Genomic DNA, 22,184 nt, shown 5'->3' on the forward strand with positions numbered 1-22,184 from the left:
CAAAAGTCAGTAAGCTCATCAGACCATAATGATTTATCAAGGTTTGTTGTTTTTTTTTTAGTAGCTCAGTGTTAGTCTCTGCAGTATTCCAGCACAAATGCCTTTTAAAAATTTCTGCATTCCAGGTCCCTACCCAAACAGACCTTCCCCAACATCACAGTGGTTCTAATTTCTGAAGAGGAGGATGAAATTTGTTGATAACAGTAAGTGTTCTTGTTGTCTAGGTATCTGAAGGGTTAGACAGCAGTAGCAACTGGAGAATACTAAACACCTTATCTCAGAATCTACAAACTCTTACACACCAACCTATACCATTTGCATTTTTATACACATCTTCTGCTCCCCCAACATACAGAAACCTCCTATTAAATGTAGCTGATTAGTGGACACAAATTTTGTCATCCTCAAATTCAAGACTAAATTGTAGCTATCCGTAAAAAGCCAGTACTAAACAGAATCAAATCTATGAAAACGGATGAAGCAGCCATGAAAGTATTTCTATTTAATCTCTCAAGACAGCCCATTTCTAAAGAGGAGTCCCCTAGATCATTGTCAAATGTAACTCATACACAGTTGTAACTGCAGGATTCCCTCTGTGTAGAACGGAATGTATTTGTGCACACAAACTGTGAGTGCACAAACCTAGGTTAGGTTTCCACTCATGAAAACGTGTGGAGGTTTTTTTATGTAACATACAAAGCTCCTGTGCTTATATACAAGCTTGGACAGCTATGTCATATATACTGTATATTGCATGCAATATTGTGTAGTATATTTCCAGTATAAATGTGTTATGAATTGATCAACACTTCAAAATATTCCAGAGCAGCACTGGGCCAAACTAGTCTCTTCAATTTTGAAAGAGTAAATTCTGTTGTTGGCAAAGCAATACTTTCGGTTAAGAAACAGAGAACAAAGAACCTTTAATTTCTTTTAGTTTCTAGCTTTTACTCCACAACACTCTAGACAGCTTTCAATATTACTCACTTTCTTTCATATTACTTCCATTGATTAAAAATTAGTTATAAATCGGCTGATTAAAGCTCATTTACACTGCCATACTAAACTCTAAATCTTTCTGAAACTTAACTTCTTCACAGAAAATGAGTCATGATTTCCCTTCACATTGTCATGACATAAATACTTGTGTTCTTAAGAACCCCACAAAAATTATGTAAATACAATTTACTAACAATTTCTGCCCACATTGTGTTCTTAATTCATGCTGGGATTAAATGTCTCCCCTTATAACTCACCTGGATACTATTTTGCTTATCCTAGCCATTAGTCTTATGACATAATTCACTTAAAATACAGTAAGTATTCTATGAAATCTATGCCCACACACAGAATTGGTACTTCTGGATTTTCAACATTCAAAAAGTAATCGCTTTTGATTCTTCATTGAGCTATACAAAATGAATTTGCTTTGCAGTTGGACATTTAAAAACATCATTATGGTTACAGAATCACTGGGTTTCTCAACTATTGTATTTACCTTTTTCTGGGAGAGTAGCTTACACAAAGTCTGAGGTCTAGTATGTTATATAAACAATCCAGAAAAATCTCCCCAAATACGCTAAAGGTCTGCAAATATTTCTGTGATCCCAATGAGTTCTTAGAGAAATAGTCTAAATGTCCACATCAAAATGATTATGTGCTATAGAAAATCTCCAAGAAAATATCTCTGCAAGCATTAAACCAACCTGTACTAAGGCTAAGATACAGCAAGCTTCAGCACTGACCAGACGACATGTTCTCCACACAGGAAGAAAAAAAAAGGTAGGGGGATTCACAATCAGCAATAAACCTTCACATACATGAAAAACAGGAACAGGAGGGAATGATCTCACTTTTTGAACTATTCTCTTTATTTCCTCACCAAAACAGTACAAGGACTGGTTATAACAGATGTTTTGCATAGACAAATTATAGAAAATATTTTGAGGTTTGCTCTGCAGTACTATGTTACCGCCCCCTGTCAAATCTGCAGAACAGAATAAAATTCTCCTGCCAAAAGCACAGGAGAATGCAAATCTACTTTCTTGAGCACAGAGGGTTCTAGCATCAAAGTACAGCAAATACCTATCAATCACAAATTATTCAGGAAATAAGACAAAATGAAGCTGTACCAAAAAAGTGGAGAACCTAGACCAATGATCTGGAAAATGTAAGTCTTACTTCCCTCCATTGGTGAGCTCAGACACACTATATTGCAGGAACTCTTCTGAAATGTCTATCTTATCTGAGAAATAATTAGTTATCACCACCAATCATCATTAAAAGGATTTTAGAAGTGTTCTACTCTGACTGACAAAGGTATTTAAGAAATCTGTGGTTAGAAAGTGAAACCAGATATATTTAGATCTGACATAGGTTTATTTAACAGTGACTGTGTTCAGCTTTGAAATGAAATATCAGCCTAAGTGATGGCTTTTTGCTTTCAGACACTTTCTTCTGCCTAGAGCCATACATATCTCAGCACTCATCAGCTTGATACAAGGCCATCACTAAAATCAGACTGAAAAGTCCAAGGATGACCATTAACTATGTTTGGGGCAGTCAAATAAACCTAGCAATAAGCACACAGTGAGAATGGGAGGATAAAGAAATAGAGACTATGCCCACTATCTCCTTCCACTTCAGAACTCTCCCCTTCCTCTGTGCCCTGCACAGCTCTTCCAACAGAGACTGACAAGTGCTGACATTAAATCCCAGTCTGAAATTATTTTTTTCCTTTGTCATAGAGGCTTTATGTACTCTATTAATACAAGTAAAATAAATGAATCATCAAAAATAAAGCCACTGTGGTTGTTAAGTGTATGGGAGAAACAATAAATTAGAGGTGGATCAAGATGATGCTTTCTGTTGAAGTTCAGTAGAAGCAAAGCCTCACTACTGGAGAATTACATCCTGCTACCCCATACAGTCACATCACATACAGCACTGTCTTGCCTTTGAATCTACAGCAGTAAGACATATAGTATCCCAGTTCCCTTATGAGTTTTTCTATCCACTGTACTGTATTTAGTGCAGAACATGGTTTTATCCCCCTGTGCTATCACCATTAGTGTTTAAAACAACACCACCACAGGAGACACACTTAGCCCCACGTTTCAACACTGGAAAAGTTTTATCCCTATCACCCAGAAAAATAAGATACAGCACATAACAAAAACACGTTCCTGCTGGTTTTTTAAGAAATTCAAGCACTTTGGGTAAGATAATGTGCTATCAAAGTTGAGGATCAACTTTTAGAAGTGCATCAGAAACAGACAGCAACCACAATACCTCTCCTTTTGCCTGTCTTTGAGTATGAATCTGCACACACTCCAATCACATCTTCATACTTTACACTGAAAGAAAGATGTAGACAAGTCAAACAAAAGAAAGTGGAGTGATTGATGCTAAAAATCCAGGCAGTTTAATGCTCATCTGCGTGTGTCATCACAAAAATTAACTTTTAACTGAGTACTTCATGACCTTGAGTGTTCTTACATGCTGGTCACGGAGCTCACAGGAAGCCTGGTACATTCCCAGATCTGAGAGCATCTTCCCATTCATAAGCATTCTACACCACAGAAATGTCAGCACCATAGCTAGTAAGGAAAACCTAAAGCAAAGCAGTCCACTTTCAACAGGTGTTATCTTCTCCCTAACTTGTCCTTTAAAATAGATGAGTCATCTAAATAAAGTTGAAAGGGAACTACAGCAACTCAGATCAGACTGTCTAGGCAAGCTCCCTATTATAAACCCTACCCAAGACTAAATTCCTTTTGTTCTGCTCCACATTTCAAATATCTTTATAAGAACTGTTATTTGTAAGTGAAAAATGTTCATATACAAAATCCACAATTGCCACTATTTCAGAATTTGGAGTTATTAGAACCGGAATTTGCTTTGTGGAAATGTCAGGATAAGACTGGTGTGACCAGCAGCCCCTGCTCCTGATCCCTTGTAATGTGGTTAACATAACTAACACGACTTTATAAGGCAAGCAGCTATTCTCTGTGACTGAACAGGTCTCATAGTCATTCCTTTTTCCTTACTCTCAGGCCCTGAAGGTCCTGTGAACCAAGCAGACAAACCAGATTTCTTCTTCCTCTCCCTACCAGCCTCAAGATTCCTGAGCATCAGGGCAATTTACAAGTCCTGAGTAGGGACAGCGAGACCCATGACCCCTGGTGGCCAGATATGCTTCCATCATCACCTGCTTCCTCTGAGGACTGACTCTTACACATGTATGATCCTCAAGTCTATATTATGATTGTTGTATTGATGCAGCAAACAATGTATTGAATTTTGACCCTATCTGCAGAGAGTCCAGGTGACTAGAAATAGTAAGTTAAGTTGTATTAAAAATTCTGTATTATTTAGTTGATGAGAAGTCATGTTAGGGTCTAGGCAATTGGAAATCTTAAATTATCACATTATAAATTCTGTATTATGCTACTTATAAATTGTACTAAACTGATTCTGATTGTAGAAACTCTGTGCCATTCTAATCATATGTCTGTGCTATAGTATTCATACTATCTTGTTAAGAAAATAAAGCTTCAATTATAACTATATTTTAGTGCCATCATCATTCTGCCAAGGATCCCTAAAAGAACCTGTCTGTCACCTTAATGGTAAGCTTGATTAGCAGATACTTGGGAGCAAAGAGATGTTTTTCTCTGGTGCATAATTTACTTCTCATGCACCGCAAAAATTATTCTGCTTACATATGCTGAAAAAGAAGGGTATGGGGGGAACAACCAAACCACAGAGACAACTTACTAAATACAGTTGAACCTAAGGCAAACAAGTAATTTAGCTATAAACATTCAGTTCTGACCCCAAAACATGTTGAACCTCTCATAAAACATGCTACTTAAAACATACAATATGGGCATCAAATGTGAAATGCAAAGTACCTCCGTTCCAGTTTGCAGAACCCACACTTTCCTCACAAGTCCCATGGCTTTCAGGTCTGCTTGAAGTGTCTTATAGCCACTTTATATACCTTGTCCACTTATACTCGCTTCACTATCATGTTTCTGAAGTTGTGATTATGACGTAATTTCAAGCACAGCATTTTAAGAGCTTAATGAACTAAAGAGCATGAAACTGAACTGAGCACTGAAAAGTCAAGTTCTATACCTGGAATGATTTCTCCTCTCAAGCACGTTACTTTCATATGAGCTGCCATTATTAAGACAAAAAAAAAGCGAAACAAGGCATTATGTGTAAGGGCAAAATAAACTACACTTGGTTTCTATATGAATTCCACTACAATTAACTTATGGACTAGAAAACACGTGTGCCAATAAACAACGAGTAACATTACATATAACAGTCCATTACTTAAACAGATTTAAAGGAATACTTTTCTTTAGGGCTAATGAAAAAATAATTAGCTAAATAAATAAATCCATTTGAGCCCAGCACCTAGGGGGAAAACAGGAAGATTACTGTGTTAGTTTGTCATTAGGTTAGATTATCTAAAAGAATGTGCTGGTAGGAATGTGGATCGTCTTTAAAGGTTTTCTGAAAGGATTCTTGAAAAGACCAAAACAAAGAGCTGAGTCACAAGTAATAATATCACATATAGAAAAGGTATTATTATCTGTTAAACTAGCTCAAAAGACAGAGGAGGGGGAGAATAGCTCTGAGGCACACGAGACCATCTCCAGTTAACATTAGTTTTGTAATCAGATATGCTCTGGCTTCCTTCAAAATGAAAAAGAATCCAAATTCACTCACACTGCAAATTTGTTAGGTAAAAAGAAACACAGAAAGTAGCAGCCCAAGCACTTGCAGCAGGCTCTTTCACCCACACTGCCACTTGCTCTGGCAGCACAGTCGGTAGCACAGCCGTGCCACACAGCCGGCACAGCGCAGGCAGGGGGCAGCTCCCAGTGTACACATCACGTTGGGGCTGTCCTGTGACAGGGAGAAATGTGGATGTACTGCACTCCACGTTAATGAATCCAACAAATTCATATTCATTCTGCATTTTCAAAACAAAATATGTGAAAAAAGTAAAGGATACTACTTGGTTTAAGAATTTATGGATTTTATATGCCATGCTATTATGCATTCATCCTCACACGAAGAGAAACATGGATTCTGATTGTTTCATTCCCCCTATTGTTTCATCATCAATACAGAAATCATTATTCAATACGTATACAAATCTTAACATCTGGAAGGCAAAACTCACAGTGAAAATGTCTCTGCATAACAACACAAGAACTTGATATCTGGTATTCACTGTGGGGCCAAAAGTTACCTTACTAGGGTATCATCCAAACTCCATGGAATTCCTCATTATACATACAGGATAAATTGAAGATTTGCTATGCTGAACCAGACTTCCTGCCTAGAAAAAAAGCTGTTAAGAGAGAATTACTGTTCATTTCTGAAGTAGCACTATAAACAAATGCTGGTGTTGATTTAGTTGGCATATTTTATTGTTTGTCGTTTAGTTTGAAAGTAAACACTTGGAACAATTCTAATACCATGAATGCAGTATTTTCCAAGTCTTCCGGATGTCACCACATAGTGCATCATTCTCTTCTGAGAATGAAGAATGGCAATCTACCAAAACAAAGGCATTATTGCTACTGGACTGTCATAGAGATCTCTAATTAATACTGCAGTGTTGAGCTACAAATCATCTTCAGCTAGTTCACCCCAACAGAATGTGCCTGCTAGAATTTAAGTTCACTGCAGCCACACACTACAAGCAAAAAAACATACCTATTTCTCATACTGCTTCATATGAAGCGATGGAAGAGTTGGAGCAATATAAATACTATCATATCATTAAATTTTCACTAGGTGATTCTAATCTAATTCTAATGAAGTTCCTATTATTAGTCTTAAGTGGCTCAGAGTCTGGAAGCACAAGACACTAACAGGAATAAATTATAAGTTTAAATTCAGTTCCTGTAATAAAATGTCTTCAAAGTAGAGAAGTGAGAAGAAAAAAAAGCAACTTTATAATTGAATGGCCATGCTTCTGAATCTGAGTATGTTGCTTCTCAGAAGTCTAAAACAACAACTCAAGTTTAAGATCTTGTTCATATTACTCCTACAAGACAGAAACCACAATCAACAAACATACAATATTTCTCTGGTCTGTTAAATTAACTATTTTTATACCACTACCCTGAAGCAGGTATACTTGGCACATAGACATTCAACATGGATCTTGATTTTCAAGACCATTAAGTACACAATTCTTCTGAAAGCATGACTAGAAACACAAAAAAGCTTCAAATTTTCAGTCTGCTGCTAGTTCTAATTTCTCTGAGTGCATAAGCATAGCTCAACTTAAAAGCTATGTAACATAACCATTACATCAGCCTTATAGGACATTCTCAAGTTTCATCTATATTTAACTTACAATCACAATACCTCAGAGGCATTTAGACATCCACAGGAATAATTAGGCTAATAAAATTATTCAGAAATTGTTATTTGTAAAGGCAAAGGATTAATGGAGACAGCTAATTTATCATACTGGAGTTTCACAAAGCTGTTGACTAAAGCCACATACCTAGTCAAATATTAGGTGTTTGACAAAGGACTGAAAATATTAACTCCGCCAACACCACAAACTTATCACTTCAGCTAACAAATGGAGAAAACTGTTCAAACTTTTCACTGAGCTTCTCTCACAAGGAAGCTGCAGGACTGTCACAAAGAGCAGCCCTGGAAAAAAGTGGCAACAAACCTGGGAATTGTTCTGAGGGACTTTTTAAAACTCACTGCCTTCATCAGAATTTTCAGCATCTCACCACTGCCATATAAATTTTCTACAGAACAGTCACCCAGTCAACTGAAGCCTGCCTAAAACCCAGGAAGCATGCACACTTTTCCACACTTCCTCTTTACTGCCGTTCCCCAACTATCTATCTCTTGAAAGGTAACCAACTCTCAAAGTAACTCTGACTTGACAGCAGTTTCAGGAAAAATTAGGTTCCTCCCCCACTGTTGGGTACCACAATTGTTTCTCCCTGTATACTCTCATTGTTTTTTCTCATTAATACATTTTCTGCTTCAGGGCAGGGTTGTTTTTTTTCCCCATCTTTTCAGTCTAGTGCTCCTAGTCTCCTAGGCACATGTTAAATACCACAGCATGGTCTCCAGCCAGAAGCACTGTGCAGGAGGAAGCAGGTGGCCAACAGGGCTGCATAGCCACCACACAACCCTAGGGTCAGCAAGGGAGGTCAGCAGCATAACCCCATCAAAGGCGGCAAGAAACAAACATTCAGCATGCACTGCTTGTTTCACTTACAGAGTTGATCCTACAACCACAGTGAATTTAGAACAGTGTTCTAGATCCTGTTCTAGAGACTGATAGATATATATGTATAGACTTGTTTCCTTCCTAGAAGAAAAAAATAAAAGTTTTAGAAAAAATTCTTGACAACATCATAGCAAACCAGCATTGCCTCACTATGCCACTGCTGGATGATAACGTTCTTTCACCCACAAGCTTCAACCATGCAACCCTTATGCACACCCAAAGACACTCAAACTTAGCAAGAAACAGTGAAATTTTAGCAGAGCCATCAGGATTTCATCCTACTAGCAAGGTTGTGCTGCAAAAGGCAGAAAAAAGTAAAAATCCACTCGCTCAATACAGTTCATTCTCTATTTACACAGGGTAAACAGTATCAACACCTGTTAAGTATGATTCCTCATGGGGGACGGGAGAAACTCACTTTTAATTTTGGGCACCAGACAACTTCCTAGTGACATTTATTTTCCAAGTTCTGCAAGCAGATTGCTCCTGTGAAGCCTCTGCTCAGCAGTATTGCAGTGACTTCAGCAAACCCAAGAGTAACCAACTTAATGTTTAAAGCCCATTCTTTAAAAACCAAGAACTGCTATTATTATGGGAAGAAAAAACAGCTTCTATCAACTGCTGCCTTATAGTTCTGAATTATTTTGGAGGGGGAGAAGGGGGAAGAGAGAAAGCACCAAAGGGGGCACATAGAAATGAAATATGACCTAGACAAGCAGCCTCTATATAAGCCACCCACATCTCTCTGTTTTTTACTCTCAAGCCAATCAGAACAGATGTGGTTTTGTTTCCAGTCAACAAAGAGAAGCTCCATTTGACAAACAGATTCTGGAAAAAAACAACTGGTCTTGGACCTAAGAGAAAGTGGTTACTTGCTGAAAGAAAAAAAAGTAAACCAGTTCTAAAGTTGTTTCAGAGCAAGCTACAACCCAACCTAAAATAGCTCTCCCAGATCTGAACTTTGCCCCTGCTATTGAAATACAACCCTGGTTACAAGAAGTGGTTCCACTTTGAAGATGCAAAGCCTTGCTGTTGTAACACTTAGCAAGAGTCAAAATTATGCAATCCCTTCAAATTCCCACATGCTCACCAGCAGAACTACTCCTCTTCTAGCACTCAAGCAACTCTTGTTGAGCCAAGACTTTCCAGGTCCTAGAGGTACTGGACCTTATCTGTAGGAAGAACTTGGATGGAGAGGAAGGAGAAAGCATGGGGACTGGAGGGAAGTACACAGATTCCAAGAGCAGGAAAGCATATTTTCTATACATGATCATTACATAGCACCAGTCAACCGTCTGATGTGTTGATACATCTTCCTTTACCCTTCCAGTTACAGTAACTTTAAAACAAGCTTTATATGGTGGTTACTTGCAATCACAAGAAACCCAAAGAACGTTTTGCTGCATTTTTTTCTCTATTTTCACGTACTGTAATTAATCTTTCTGACAAGTCTGAAATCCAATTGCGTGAGTTAATTTTTTTTAAAGTCACTAAATTATGTAACAAAGTTTGATTATTGAATCACTTAAAGTCTAACTTCTTTGAAGCAATAAAAACTACAGCCTTGTCTCCAAGACATGTATTTCTAATGCAGAAAGTTCATTTCCATTTAAAAAAAAAGCCAAGATGGGGGTTCCTTCCCCAACACTATTACTATCATGTGGAGACAAGGCAAATAATTAACTACAAGCTCTGCACAGCCTCATTAGCAGCACAGCACTGTGAGTTTTCTACAAGGTATTTTTAAATTGCACCATGACCACCTTTACCCTGGCAACTGAATTAAAAGCCACTCCTTATTAGGACACTATATGGGGATCTAATATTTCCACAGTTTCTACAAATGGTTATTAGCAGACAGAAAATCTTGACCGATTATTCCCCAAAATGTAAAATTTAATTTACAAAATTAAACCCTTCCTGTCAAGCTACAGTTGTATTAAATTACGATTAATGTTATAAAGGCTGTATTTAATACGTGCATATACGATATGCTTGGGCTGCTATAGCAACTTTTAAGACTTATTGGTAAGGAGTAGAATTTGCTTTGGAGCAGAATTAAGGCAGATAAACACTTCTTTTTACAAAAAATTTTAGTAAAAGACCTTAGGTAGCATTAAGTATTACTTATCAAATTATGCAGCTTCTCATGCAAGAATTCCGGAGGTTTGGTAAGAGCAACTATCACGTTTTACCATAGCTTTAGTTGCTCCAGTGTGGTATTTCACTAAGCACAGTTTGATTTAATTTACAGCATATACATAAAAACTACTGAAAGAAAGCTCTTCTATTGTTTAAAAAAAAAATAAATCTGATTAAGCACAGGGATAAGAAATTTTGGAAAGTGAATGAGACACAGGCATCTGATTAACAGAACACCACAGACCTGTAACGTGACCTCTAACTATAGAGAGGCTTTTCAAAACAGCATACAGCATTACAAACATGAACATAGGTTCCTGAGAATCATAACCAGAGACCTCTCTACAGAGTCAAAGATCTCTGATTACAAAAAATATAGGAGAGTCTATTCTCTGTCAGACAAAGAGCCATTAGCAATATATGCAGCAGGGGAGAAAGAAAAAGTAAATAACATACCATAGAAACACCAACAAAGACCCCAGAGCCATTAACTGAGAGTGGTTCACAGGCTGCTTACAATAAGAACCATAAAATCGGCAGAACAGTCTCAAATGGTAACTTGTTCTACTCAAAATCCCAACACATTTGACTTAGCAACACTGTGCCTTATGAGGCAACAAACCACAAGATACTTTTGAGCTCAAAGTTGGAAAGGCAAAACTAGACAAATGCACCAGTTCAACTAGGGTAACATTTTTAATGAGTTGCAGTCAATAGAGATAATCCATCTCGTAAAAGTAACCCTTTATTTTCAATCTAATTCTGTTTGTTTCCTAGCCAAATTAATTTTCCAAGTTAGTTGCAGTAGAAGAGAGAAAAATATAATTTTATAATGAAAAATAGCACCCAACATAATCACAGGATAACCCACTGGTTTTCCATAATAGAATCGACCTTCCACAACTATCAATGCAAGATGACAAACATTAAATTACATCCAGCAGAGGAGCATCAAGTCAGAAGTCATTTTCCAAACACAAGTCAAAGCCACTTGATCATATCAGTTTAAGAAAACCTTTTAAAACCAAAACAGAAACTAATAAAAACCCCACCCAAAATAAAACAAAAAACCCAACCAAGATTTAATGCTGCTTTGTCTCATCCAGGTGATGTAAGGCTCATTACAATGTGAAAAATACAGACAATTTTAATACTATTCAATTTCTTATGTTAATTATGATTTAAATGTTTGTTTTGTGAAGATTTATATTGCTTCTGAGGAAAAAAACTCTCATATGTACATGACATAAATCCAGAGAAATCTATTTCAGTTATTTTATTCTGAATATTTGGTTATAAACCCAAACTGCATAAGAGCACCTCTCAAAGTATTGCTTTTATTAGCTACTTTTTTTTAATCCAAGTTATATCCATCTTAAAAAAAAAAAAATTCCACTGTGCATTTTAACTTAATGCATTAAAATCTTAGAAAGAGATCTCCCAGGTCTTCACTAAATTAAATCTGGCTCTACCTTAATAGCAATTACAGTTCTTATCTCTGTAACTACTGCCGGAAGGTTGGTTGGATTCTCCTGTCCTAACAGTTAGGAATCCCCTTCTAACTTCCAAATGCGTTTGTTTACGGACAGCCTGTATCAATCTCAATTAATGTGAAAATTTCCTCTTACCTTTCCACTCTGTATATTTACAGATAGCAATCAGAATGGTTTTTTCCTGCTCCAGAAAAGATTAGTATATAGGCATTAATAGGAAGAGCCTCTTCCTTGCATCAGACCTATCAATCACGCAGTCATGCAGCAACTCAAACAGGGAATCTGATCCAACAGAAAACTGACCCAGCAGAAGAACTAGTTCGCTGTCAGATCAATGAGATCCTTTCAGCAGCTGCCCGTTAGAGCAGAATAAATGTATCATGAAACTGCACACCAAGAGTTTACAGAGAACTAGTTAGCCACCTCAAAAATAAGGCAAATAACATCTCATAAGAAGCCCTCCTTAAAGCTAGTATTTTCTCTTCAACAGGCCCTTGAATATCCCAGCCATCATGAAGGATACAACAGACAAAAAAGCTTTATCATCGGAAATCCATATCACGTGGCCTTGGTTTTCAAAATAGCATGTGGCTAGACATGGATGAGCAATAAGAAAAGTTCACATTCTCACAGAGAAAAAGAACAGAACTTCTCTGACCTGCTAAATCAAAGGGATGGGTGCCCATATGACTAACAATTACTTTCATTTTATAATCCCCACCAAAACTTTTTAATGCCCCCTAAAAAAGGCCATTCTGCACCTGTGCTTAGTTACCAGAGAATCTAAAGCCTGTTCTGTTCGGAAGCTTTGTGACAAACCATCATGGTGTATCACCATGCACACCTTTCCTCCTGCAAAGCCCACAAAGGCGCTTCAATATATTGTTATTTTTCTCATTTGACTGGCAAAGGGCTGTTGTAACTGAACTCCTCCCTGAAGACACTACCCAGCTCCTCAGGGAGAGGTATGAGTGCTTTCCAGAGGTGACTGGCTCTGTTTCAGCAAGTGGTAACTATTCATGTTCACCATGCACTTAACCCTGGCACAGCCCATACAAAGAGCTACCGGTGGACGACGGTAAGACTATGTCATTCCCTCCTCCATCAGATATAAAAAGATGCTTTAAGAGTCCCTCACCAGGTTCATTAAAACGAACAACATTCTCCAATAGCTCTAAAATTATGTCTGCACTTGGTCAAATGCATAGCATTTATAGGGGTGTTGGTTTGGGGTTTTTTGGAGAAAGTGGGGTGGGGCATGTTTGGTTGGTTTTTTACTATTTTTGATGGTATTAATTCTAAATTTAATCTCACAGCAAGTCTCCTGTAAATTAAGAGAACAAATACAAGGTGTTAATGAAAAAAGACATATTTGACTAAGCATAAAATTTTAAGTCAACTGGTACAAAATAAATCTCCGTGAGTTTGAAATAAAGTCATGTAAGCAACCTAAACTTAGTGAAAGTTAAGGCAGGCAAGTTCATTGTGTCCAAGAATCTGATTCAATATACCCTGACTTCAATTTCCTCCCTAGGCAGTCAGTTAAAGAAATTATATCAGCATTTAATAGCACCCATAGGTAACTAGCAATAAAGTTTATCTACAGATTTAGCATCCACCTGTTTAATGGGTGTATTCTTACATATAAACATTTAGAAATACATTTTATATTTCAAAAGATACAAGCTTTTTAAGTGGAAAGAAGGAAAGGAGTTTCCAAAGGAAACTCTCACAGAGGCATTCTACAGGTATTGCAACAGAAAAACAACTACTATTTAAATAACTCATATGGCTCATGTTATACCCTAGACAAGGACTAATCCAATACCTTTGAGGCCTTTTTTACCTTAGAAGAGGGATTTACTCCTCAGCAAAATACATCTTTATGCTAGTAGAACTGCTTCCACTTGGCTAACTGATCCATTCCCCAGAGTAAGACAAAGTCCAGTAAACCCATACCCTGGGGGGGCCTCCACAGGCAGCACCTGTTCAACACAGCACCAGACTGGTCCAAGTCAGGCACCTCCAGGGACCTGAACATCTGAACCTTCATCCCTCCTTAGCCCCTATTCACAGCCTAGGAAATGCAAACAAAACCACAAAAGCATCACCTGGGTCAACAGAAAGCCATCTCATTCTAAGGAAGAAGTACTTTTCTCAACTATTTTGTTTCTGCCAGTGGAAAATAAAATGCTTAATGACAAAGCTGAGCACACACAACTTCCAACCCAGATCAATAACATGTAGTTCTGGTTGTCATCACCCTGATAAGAGTTAGCAATTGGTGTATAATACTGAAGATAATCAACAGCATCAGCAGGCAAGACTCCTGGACTTTTTTCACTTAAGTGGCCTCATTCCTAAGAAACAGCAGTCTTAGAGTTGGCCTTTGTCATCTGTAGTATTTGCTGGAAGTTTAAAATGTTGCGTATAAATAAAACCAAGTTATCCCAAAGTAGTTCATTAGCAACAAGCAACATATAGGCCAAGAGATGAAAAACTTTCCATCACACATACTGTTAACAACAGTTACCCTTACACAAAGTAAAATTCAAAATAATCTAATCCAAATAAAGGGAATGGAGACTGAACACATCTGATCTGCGTTAGTTGGACACGTGAACGAAGCGCTGAAGCACACAACCAGAAATTCCTCTTCCTATAGGTACATAGGAGGGGGGCGGCAGACAGGTTAAACCTCACACGGCAAACCGGGTCAGAAGCAGGTTGGCTGGGGTCAACGCGAAGTGTAATCCCCCCGCTGGCCTTACGTGCCATAGCCGGGGACGGGGCCGAGGCCGAGTGACACAAGGAGATGGGAGCGAGATTAAACAGTGAGGGAGAAGAGGATACATATATATGGATTAAGAGAAAGTCATCACGCGAGTAGCAGATCTATGGGTGAGATTTATCTCCCCCATGAAAGCATCGGAAAAATGCAGAGTAATCGAAGCGGATGCACGCACATGTGCGCATCCACGGCAAGCACACACGCAGGCACACAAAGCACAGAGAGCGCATCCGCGGAGTTGCCGGGGTCCCAGTGCGACCAGCAGGTCAGGGCTCTAGCGGCGGGTGCCGCTGCACCGCGGGGCAGCACCGGCACTACCACTGAGCCGCACCGGGCGGGGCGCGGCGCGTTCTAGAAGGAGCCGCCGCCCCCCGGGGCCGCGCCCGCTGCCGGGCGGATAAAGTTTGCAGCAGCAGCAGCAGCCGGCACCGCCGCTGCAGTGCGGGCGCGTCCACCGCAGTGAGCGAGCCCAGCCTCGGGAGAGCGAGCGCCGGTAGGCCCGGGGCCGGCCGGCCGCCACGGCATCCCTGCCTGCCTTCCCCGCCTCCGCCCCGCGCGCCCCGCCTCCACTGACCGATCACCTCCTGCAGCTCGTTAGGCGTCCCGCAGATGGGCCAGCCGGCGGCCGGGGCGGCGGGAGCGGCCGCCGGCTGGGGCTGCTGGACGTGGACCGGCGACTCGCCCCTGCTCCGCCATGATTGCTGCGGAGCGCCCAGCACCCGGCAGACCTTCTCCAAACTTCCCCTCCCAGCAACACCTTTCCGGCCGCGCTCTGCCTGCCGCCGCCTGCCCGCGCAGCCGGACCGCGCCCGGCGGAGGGAGGAGGCAGGGCACCGAGGGGAGGAGGAGGCGGGCGCCGCCGCCGGCCCGGCCGCTCGCCCCGCGCCGGCTGCGGGGAGACGGAGCCCGAGCCGGTGCCTGGGCCCGGCGGTGCTGGTGCGGTGCCGGACAGGGCGCGGCCCTGCCCCCGGACGCGCCTCTCGCCCCGGCAGAAGCGGAGCCGCTCCGGCAGAGGCGCCCCCAGAGCGGCCCGGCCCCCCGGGATCGCGCTTCCCCCCCCGGCTCCTTACCTGTCCGCCTGCTGGCGGCATCCTGCCCATCGTCCTTCCCCGCTCATCCCGCGGCTCCCTGGGATGCTCTCCGCGGCTGGAAGCACTGCGAAGTCCTGTGTAGGGCTGCGGGCTGAGCGTGTGCAGGCCACGGCCCTGCCGGCGGACTGCGGGATCCGCCAGGACCGAGCGCGGGGCCGGGAAGCTCTGCAGGGAAGCCTCGTCCCGTGGCGGGGATGCTGCACCTGTTAGGCCGGTAACAGAAGCACACAGACTTCTCTGGAGCACAGCTCACAAGTGTCACTGCCGAGAGCGCTGCTGTCGCAAGATGACTTGTATTTAAAATTTGAAGACGTAAAGAAAGCGTTTGTTTTCATCGGTGATCGGGCTGCACTCCTGCAAAGTGGTTAAATCACCATATAACATGAGTGTCCCTTTCATGGGAGAGTAGCAGAACTGCACCATGTCATCTCAGTGCAGACACTGCCTCAGCTTATGCCACCGAGGACTGAGTATTTTTGAGAATGCTCCTCTTGGCTAACCAGAAACAAGTGATATAAACAAATAAGAATCATAATTAAACTTCTCTAATGCTTCCCATTATACAAGGTCAGGTTAAAAAAGCCCCTGTGTTAGATGAAACTCTGCTGTTAATACATTTTTTTTCTACCCTTTTAGTTGTGTCAAGTGTTTGTGATATCAGCAGGATTTTACTTACTGTGAAGTAACAGAAAATAGCTAGTAGTCTACAGTCTCACTCCTACTCTGAATGCTTTGTATTTTAAGATCTATGGAGATCTGGAAGAAATAGTGGTAGTAAAAGATTTCCATATATTTCACAATCTCACTTCCTACTACAGCATGAATTTAAGGTAGTTGGAACTAATACAGTACATGAAGAGGAAAGCTTTCAAAGTCAGAACTGAGATTAAAAGAACTGAACCTCTTAAATTGTGAGGTAGTATGATGTAATGTGATTTAAATTCACACTAAGATACATGTAACAACACCTGTTGGATACTTTATTCAGTCCTAATTCAGTTCGGGATAATCCTCTTCTACTAACTAAATTTTTTTTTATGTGGCTTTTTCAGCAAAGACTTTCAGTTAATTGAAGGCTATTCAAAAAAAGCAAGTTATTTTTCTTTTGTTGTGTTGCTGAGAAAGCTGAAGGAAGAAGTCATCCCAGCCACTGCTTAATGTTTCATCAGAAGGTGTATCGACAACTTGCAAATATGGAATCATTTGTGCACTGCACCATTTTCTCACAAGCAACAAAGGCTTCTAGTAGTAGAAAAAAAACCCACACATTTTTGTGCTAAACCAATGATTCCTCTCAATCTCATTTTTAAAAGCTAGGTGATTGAAATATTTTCCTATACTCGAATTAGAAATTATTTGCCACAAAACTAAAGGTCAGCAAGACTTGAAAGAGGAAATACTAAATTGTCATTCAGTATTTAGTTTAATGCCAAGGCCTTTCTGCCAGCAATAGCATGGGGGGAGAGGGGGGTAAGTAAGAGAGCAACAGCACAGGCCAAATCAATCAGCACAGAAAATGGGTTACTCACTATTGATGGAACACAGCCAATTTCTCCATCTGTACTCAGTTGTTGAGAATGGTGGCAGGGAGGGTAGGAGGTGGTTAGTTCCTGAGCCATGAATTTCTGTGATGCTGCTGCCATATGACTATTTAAACTTCTGGTTAACATCTGATACCATTAGAGTTATTTTTGTCCCTATTATTGTCCCAGTTTGTCGAAGTAAGCACTACAGCTTTGGGAATTTCTAGGTGCACCTGCACTCTGCAATTTGTCGAAATGAGCGGTTTTTACAGAAGAACCTTCCAGGATGGCAATTTTATAAACAGATAGACCCGCGGGAAGTGTTCCGTGCATTCCGGGTACCACGCAGGAGAGGTCCGAGCGCCCCAGCGCCGGTGCGGGCTCCGAGCGGGGCCGGTGCGTGGGGCCGCCCGCCCCCTGCTGCAGGCGGCGGGGAAGGACCCGCAGCATCGCGCTCGGCCGCGCCCGCTACGCGCTGCTCCCGCAAGGCTTTTCGGACACCGGGAAAAATAGCAACCCGCCGATTTTGGAGATCCCAGAGGAACGGATAGAAATCACGTAAAAATCACTGTTCTCCAAATTGATGACAGTTCAGAATGGTCCCCTCTGAACGTGGTTTGGCATTTCTGAGCTTGAAGACATAGGACTCCATGAGATTGTCTGGGTCACTGAGTCCACTTTGGAATCAATCTTTTGGTGACTGAATAAAAGCTTTACATAGCCAGGCTACAATCAAAACTGGCAATATTTAAAATCATGTAGGCCACCATGGGAGAAGAGTTAAACCATGCTCAGACCTTTCAAAAATTCCCAGCAGATGGGAAAAAAAAGTGTTTAGAGCAGAATAACTCAGACTCCATTTTAGGTTTGGAGGACTTAGGCAAGAATAACATTAGTTTATAAGCAATGGTACATACGCCAGTAGCATAGACAAGGGACAGCATCCACCCAAACTCCATTTTTTTCTGAATAGAAAGGCAGTAGATGCAACCTAAACAGCAGTATATCCTAGCATAGACTAAATCAGAGAAAGAAGGAACTATTCTCTCTACCATCACTTCAACCTCAGAGAAATGAGTGAACTAAAACCATGCTCTCCCCCCAAAAATAGTCTAAGATTGCATTTATGACCATCACATACTGTAGCACAGCTCTCTCCGATTATGTAGGTAAGATCCAAAAGCCTCTAATTTGGTAGCAGCGAGGGACAACTGTCTTTAAACAACATCATGAGATATGAAGGCTGACACAACAGCAGCTGGTGCTGATGGAAGCGGGCTAAATGCTTTCGACCTCCCTTTCTCCTCTGGTGAAAGCATAGTTAAATAGGTAACGTGCCCATTATTGTCACTAGGATGCTTGCTTTCGTCAAAGCTTGCAGCTTAGGTTAGTTTCTGTTCACAAAGAATACATGAGTATCTTCTTGGCAATTCACATTACAAAAAGCATCTTACTTGATAGAGAATCACAGAAATACTAGAGTTGGAAGGGGCCTCTGAAGATCATTCAGTCCAATCCCACACCTGCCAAGGCAGGACCACCTAGAGCAGATGACACAGGAACACGTCCAGGTGGATTTTGAATATCTCCAGAGAAGGAGACTCACAATCTCCCCCTGCAGCCTGTTCCAGTGCTCTGCCACCCTCAATGTAAAGTTCTTCCTCCTGGTGAGACGGAAACAATGGAGCATTTACACTGGAAAACCTTGTGAAGCATTTTTCAGTTAACTTGCTCTTGTTACCAAACCAGCCAAAACTTTAAAATTACCGGCTAAAAATCTCTTGCTAATTCCAGCAGCATGAGCACCAGTGGCTCATTACCTAAATAATGATGGCACACCAATGATTATACATTTCAAACATTCAGAATTCAGAATTTTGCATACATTTAGAATATTTACATGCTAGCCATTCATGTATTGGCAACAGTAGCCTTTTTACAACAAATGCCTCTTGGAACCTGCAGAAATCACTATTTCCAGTATGATTACTTGAATGAATTTAGGATACGGTCACCATGAAAATGACAATAAACTAAAGATTACTGTTGGTTTTGCACTCCAGTTTATTATCATTAAGATGATGTGGAGGTGTCTGGCTTACTGAGGCTTTTAGCAGGAATGAACTCTCCGTAGTTGTGGATGAATAAAACTCAAACATATAAAAGAGTTGATCTAGGAACTTCTACAGCTTTCATCACTGTAGGATATGAACACCTCATGCATATTAATAAATTAATCTTCTTATACAAAAAGACTAGGGAATATAATTATCTCGATTTCACAAGTGGAAACAGAGAAAGCTTAAGGGATTTGCTAAAGGTCATAAAAGAAGTGCGTAGCAAAACTGGGAGTGCAACACATATTTTCTTAGGATGGGATTTCACACAGCCTCAGAGCAAGATCAGGAATCTAATGTGGTTGACAGCTGCTTAATTCCTGGTTGGGTTCATCTGAAAACACTGGCTAGTCACTGGGCAGCCAAACAAGTGATAGACAGGCTAAACAAGGGAGACATGAGAAAACTGTGACCAATACTGGAGAATGGGATGTGCCACCATTTAAACAGGAGCACAGTTAGATGTCATGGACATTTGTTAGATAGTCATGGAATGACACTAAGTCCAAAACAAATACCTTAATTATAAAAGGCTATTTATCATTTGAGTAAATGACCCTAGCCTTCGTTCATTTTCTTTTTATAGGATTAGGGAAGAAACAGTTCACAATTTACTGGAAAACTACAAAGTTCAATTCAGCAATGTTTAGAAAGTGCTTGAGTTCTTGGGATTAAAACACTTTTAAATGTTTTCCTTTTAGTTTGGGGGGTATAAATTGAAATAATTTTTTAATCTAAATGCCATAAGTGAGCTTGTATATGAAAACCAATCATTAAAAAAAATGTGATTACATTTTGAATTTCCTTTTTCTTTTTCTGATGGAAAACCTAGGGTCTGATGGGCGGTGCTTCCTGGGAGACCAAAATGGCAGTTAAAACCAAAATAAACCTTGCTCATATTTTATGCTTTCTCTCCAACATTATGATTTATAAACAAGACATTAAGCTGTCCAGTGCTGCTGGCTAAATTTCTCCTGAAGTAATTCAACAAGATTCTGAGTCCAGCTTGAGCATTATAAAAAGCTCGGGCTCCTATCTCTCAGGGCAGCTTGCTCGGCTTTGACAGGACTGGCAGAGGTCCTCAGTCTAGGTGATCCGTGAGGAAGAAAACTGTTTAATGAAGAGCTTCTGCTTGAGCAAGCCGTGTCAGGGAGCACCAAGGACTGGGCTGCCCGGGTGGCAGGTGAGCTGGGAGCAACAAGTGCCAGTGAGGCAGCAGGGCCAGTGTCCACACCGAGTAGGGGACATCCTGGCAGGACCCCAGACAGGCAGGGGGGCAGGCCCAGGGATGGCAGCCAGAGTTGGTGACAGTTCAGTGACTGTCAGGTGAGTCTAGGGACAGGGCAGGTCCAAGCTGCAGATAGGAAGCTCAGTCAGCAAGGCAAGGTCAGGATCCTCAAGGTGCAAGTCTGGGCACTACTACAGTGTAGCAGGCTTAGGCAAGGACCCTAAGCCTAGCTACAGCATTGCTCAGGCGAGAATCACAGGCAAGGGTCTGAGCTTGAACACGGCAGAGGACCCAGACAAGGCTTCTCATAGCTCTTTCTTTCAACTTGGCTGTTTTCACAGTACCCTGATCCAAGGTTACAGAACAGCATCATGTCTGAGCTGGCCTTGAGTACTGACGGTAAAACTCCTAGGAGTAGGGAAAGAGGTTGCAAATCCAGTCAGTGCACTCAGAGCCCTGGCAACATGGGCTTAGCATCAAGAATTCTCGAGTGTTTCCCTTGTTAGGAGCGCTTGCCATACCCACCATTAATTTCCAGTGTCACGTGACAGATCAAAAATACTGTCAGCACAGCTTCAGATTTTAATTCAGAAAACTGCCTAGTGCTCTAATTCCCTCTACTCTAATAAAGTGCTGAAGCATGGCATGAAACTACCTGTTTGGAAAGTTCAGAAACTGCCATCAAACTGCCATCCTTTCCTATTTATCAATTAAAACCTGTAACACTTCCTGGCACTAAGACAAGCTATGGAATAATGTCTGAAACAAAATAAGTAGCCTCCACTCTATGGCAATAAAAACACCACTTAAGGCACTAAAAATAGAACTCAAATCTAAAGAAAAATCTCTCTTCCTCAGAACAGTGAAGTGCTTTAAAATTCCTAAGCACTCTAATTCCTATCTGTATCTCCTAGAATGTTCACAGTATTTAAAAAAAATCATTTGTTGACTCAAATATTTAGATATTAGTCTTCTTTAAAAGACTTTTAGCAATTGCTTTGAGTCTTGCACCATTTGCATAATTCAGGAAAGAAGGCTTTAAATGCAGCGATATAAACAACATTATTTTCTAATGTACCTCTTATTGTTTTTATTGCTTCTTTAAAAATCTAATTTATCCATGAATGCCAGAAACCTAAACTAATCAACACTGTGTTTTTAATAGACAAGAAACAGAAATTAATCAGTTTAGGCACAACTTATTTTTATTTTTACTGCCATATCATTAAAATAAACAAAACACCCATAGCAGACATCATTATTCATGGGTGATGTACCCACAAAAGCCCTAAATTTAGTATATACCACTAGGTGTAATATGACAAGAAAGAACTTCTAATTTTGTTTCAATCATTACAAATAGTAGAATTAACTGTGCACAAATGTTGGCTACCCTAGTTTAAGCAGGTTTTGCTGCTATAGCCTGCAATGCATCCTCTGCAAAACAGCAATCAAAATCTGAGCTCTGACTCAGTATTCTGAGTAAAACTGCACATACTA

General features: G+C 40.6%; 1 protein-coding gene across 1 annotated transcript in view; it reads right to left on the reverse strand.

Annotated features, from left to right (window-relative positions):
• STK39 (serine/threonine kinase 39) overlaps positions 1-17,435 on the reverse strand; it is a 79,976-nt gene extending 62,541 nt beyond the window's left edge. Inside the window, exons 1-2 of the mRNA XM_029959912.1 lie at positions 17,342-17,435; positions 15,300-16,019 (exon numbers count right to left, since the gene is read on the reverse strand). Coding sequence (XP_029815772.1) covers positions 15,300-16,019; positions 17,342-17,435 — 814 coding nt within the window. The remainder of the gene's footprint in view (positions 1-15,299; positions 16,020-17,341) is intronic.
• Positions 17,436-22,184: the final 4,749 nt, after the last annotated feature.

This window comes from Manacus vitellinus, unplaced genomic scaffold, assembly GCF_001715985.3.
Source record: "Manacus vitellinus isolate BGI_N305 unplaced genomic scaffold, ASM171598v3 scaffold_22_pilon, whole genome shotgun sequence".
NCBI lineage: Eukaryota > Metazoa > Chordata > Aves > Passeriformes > Pipridae > Manacus > Manacus vitellinus.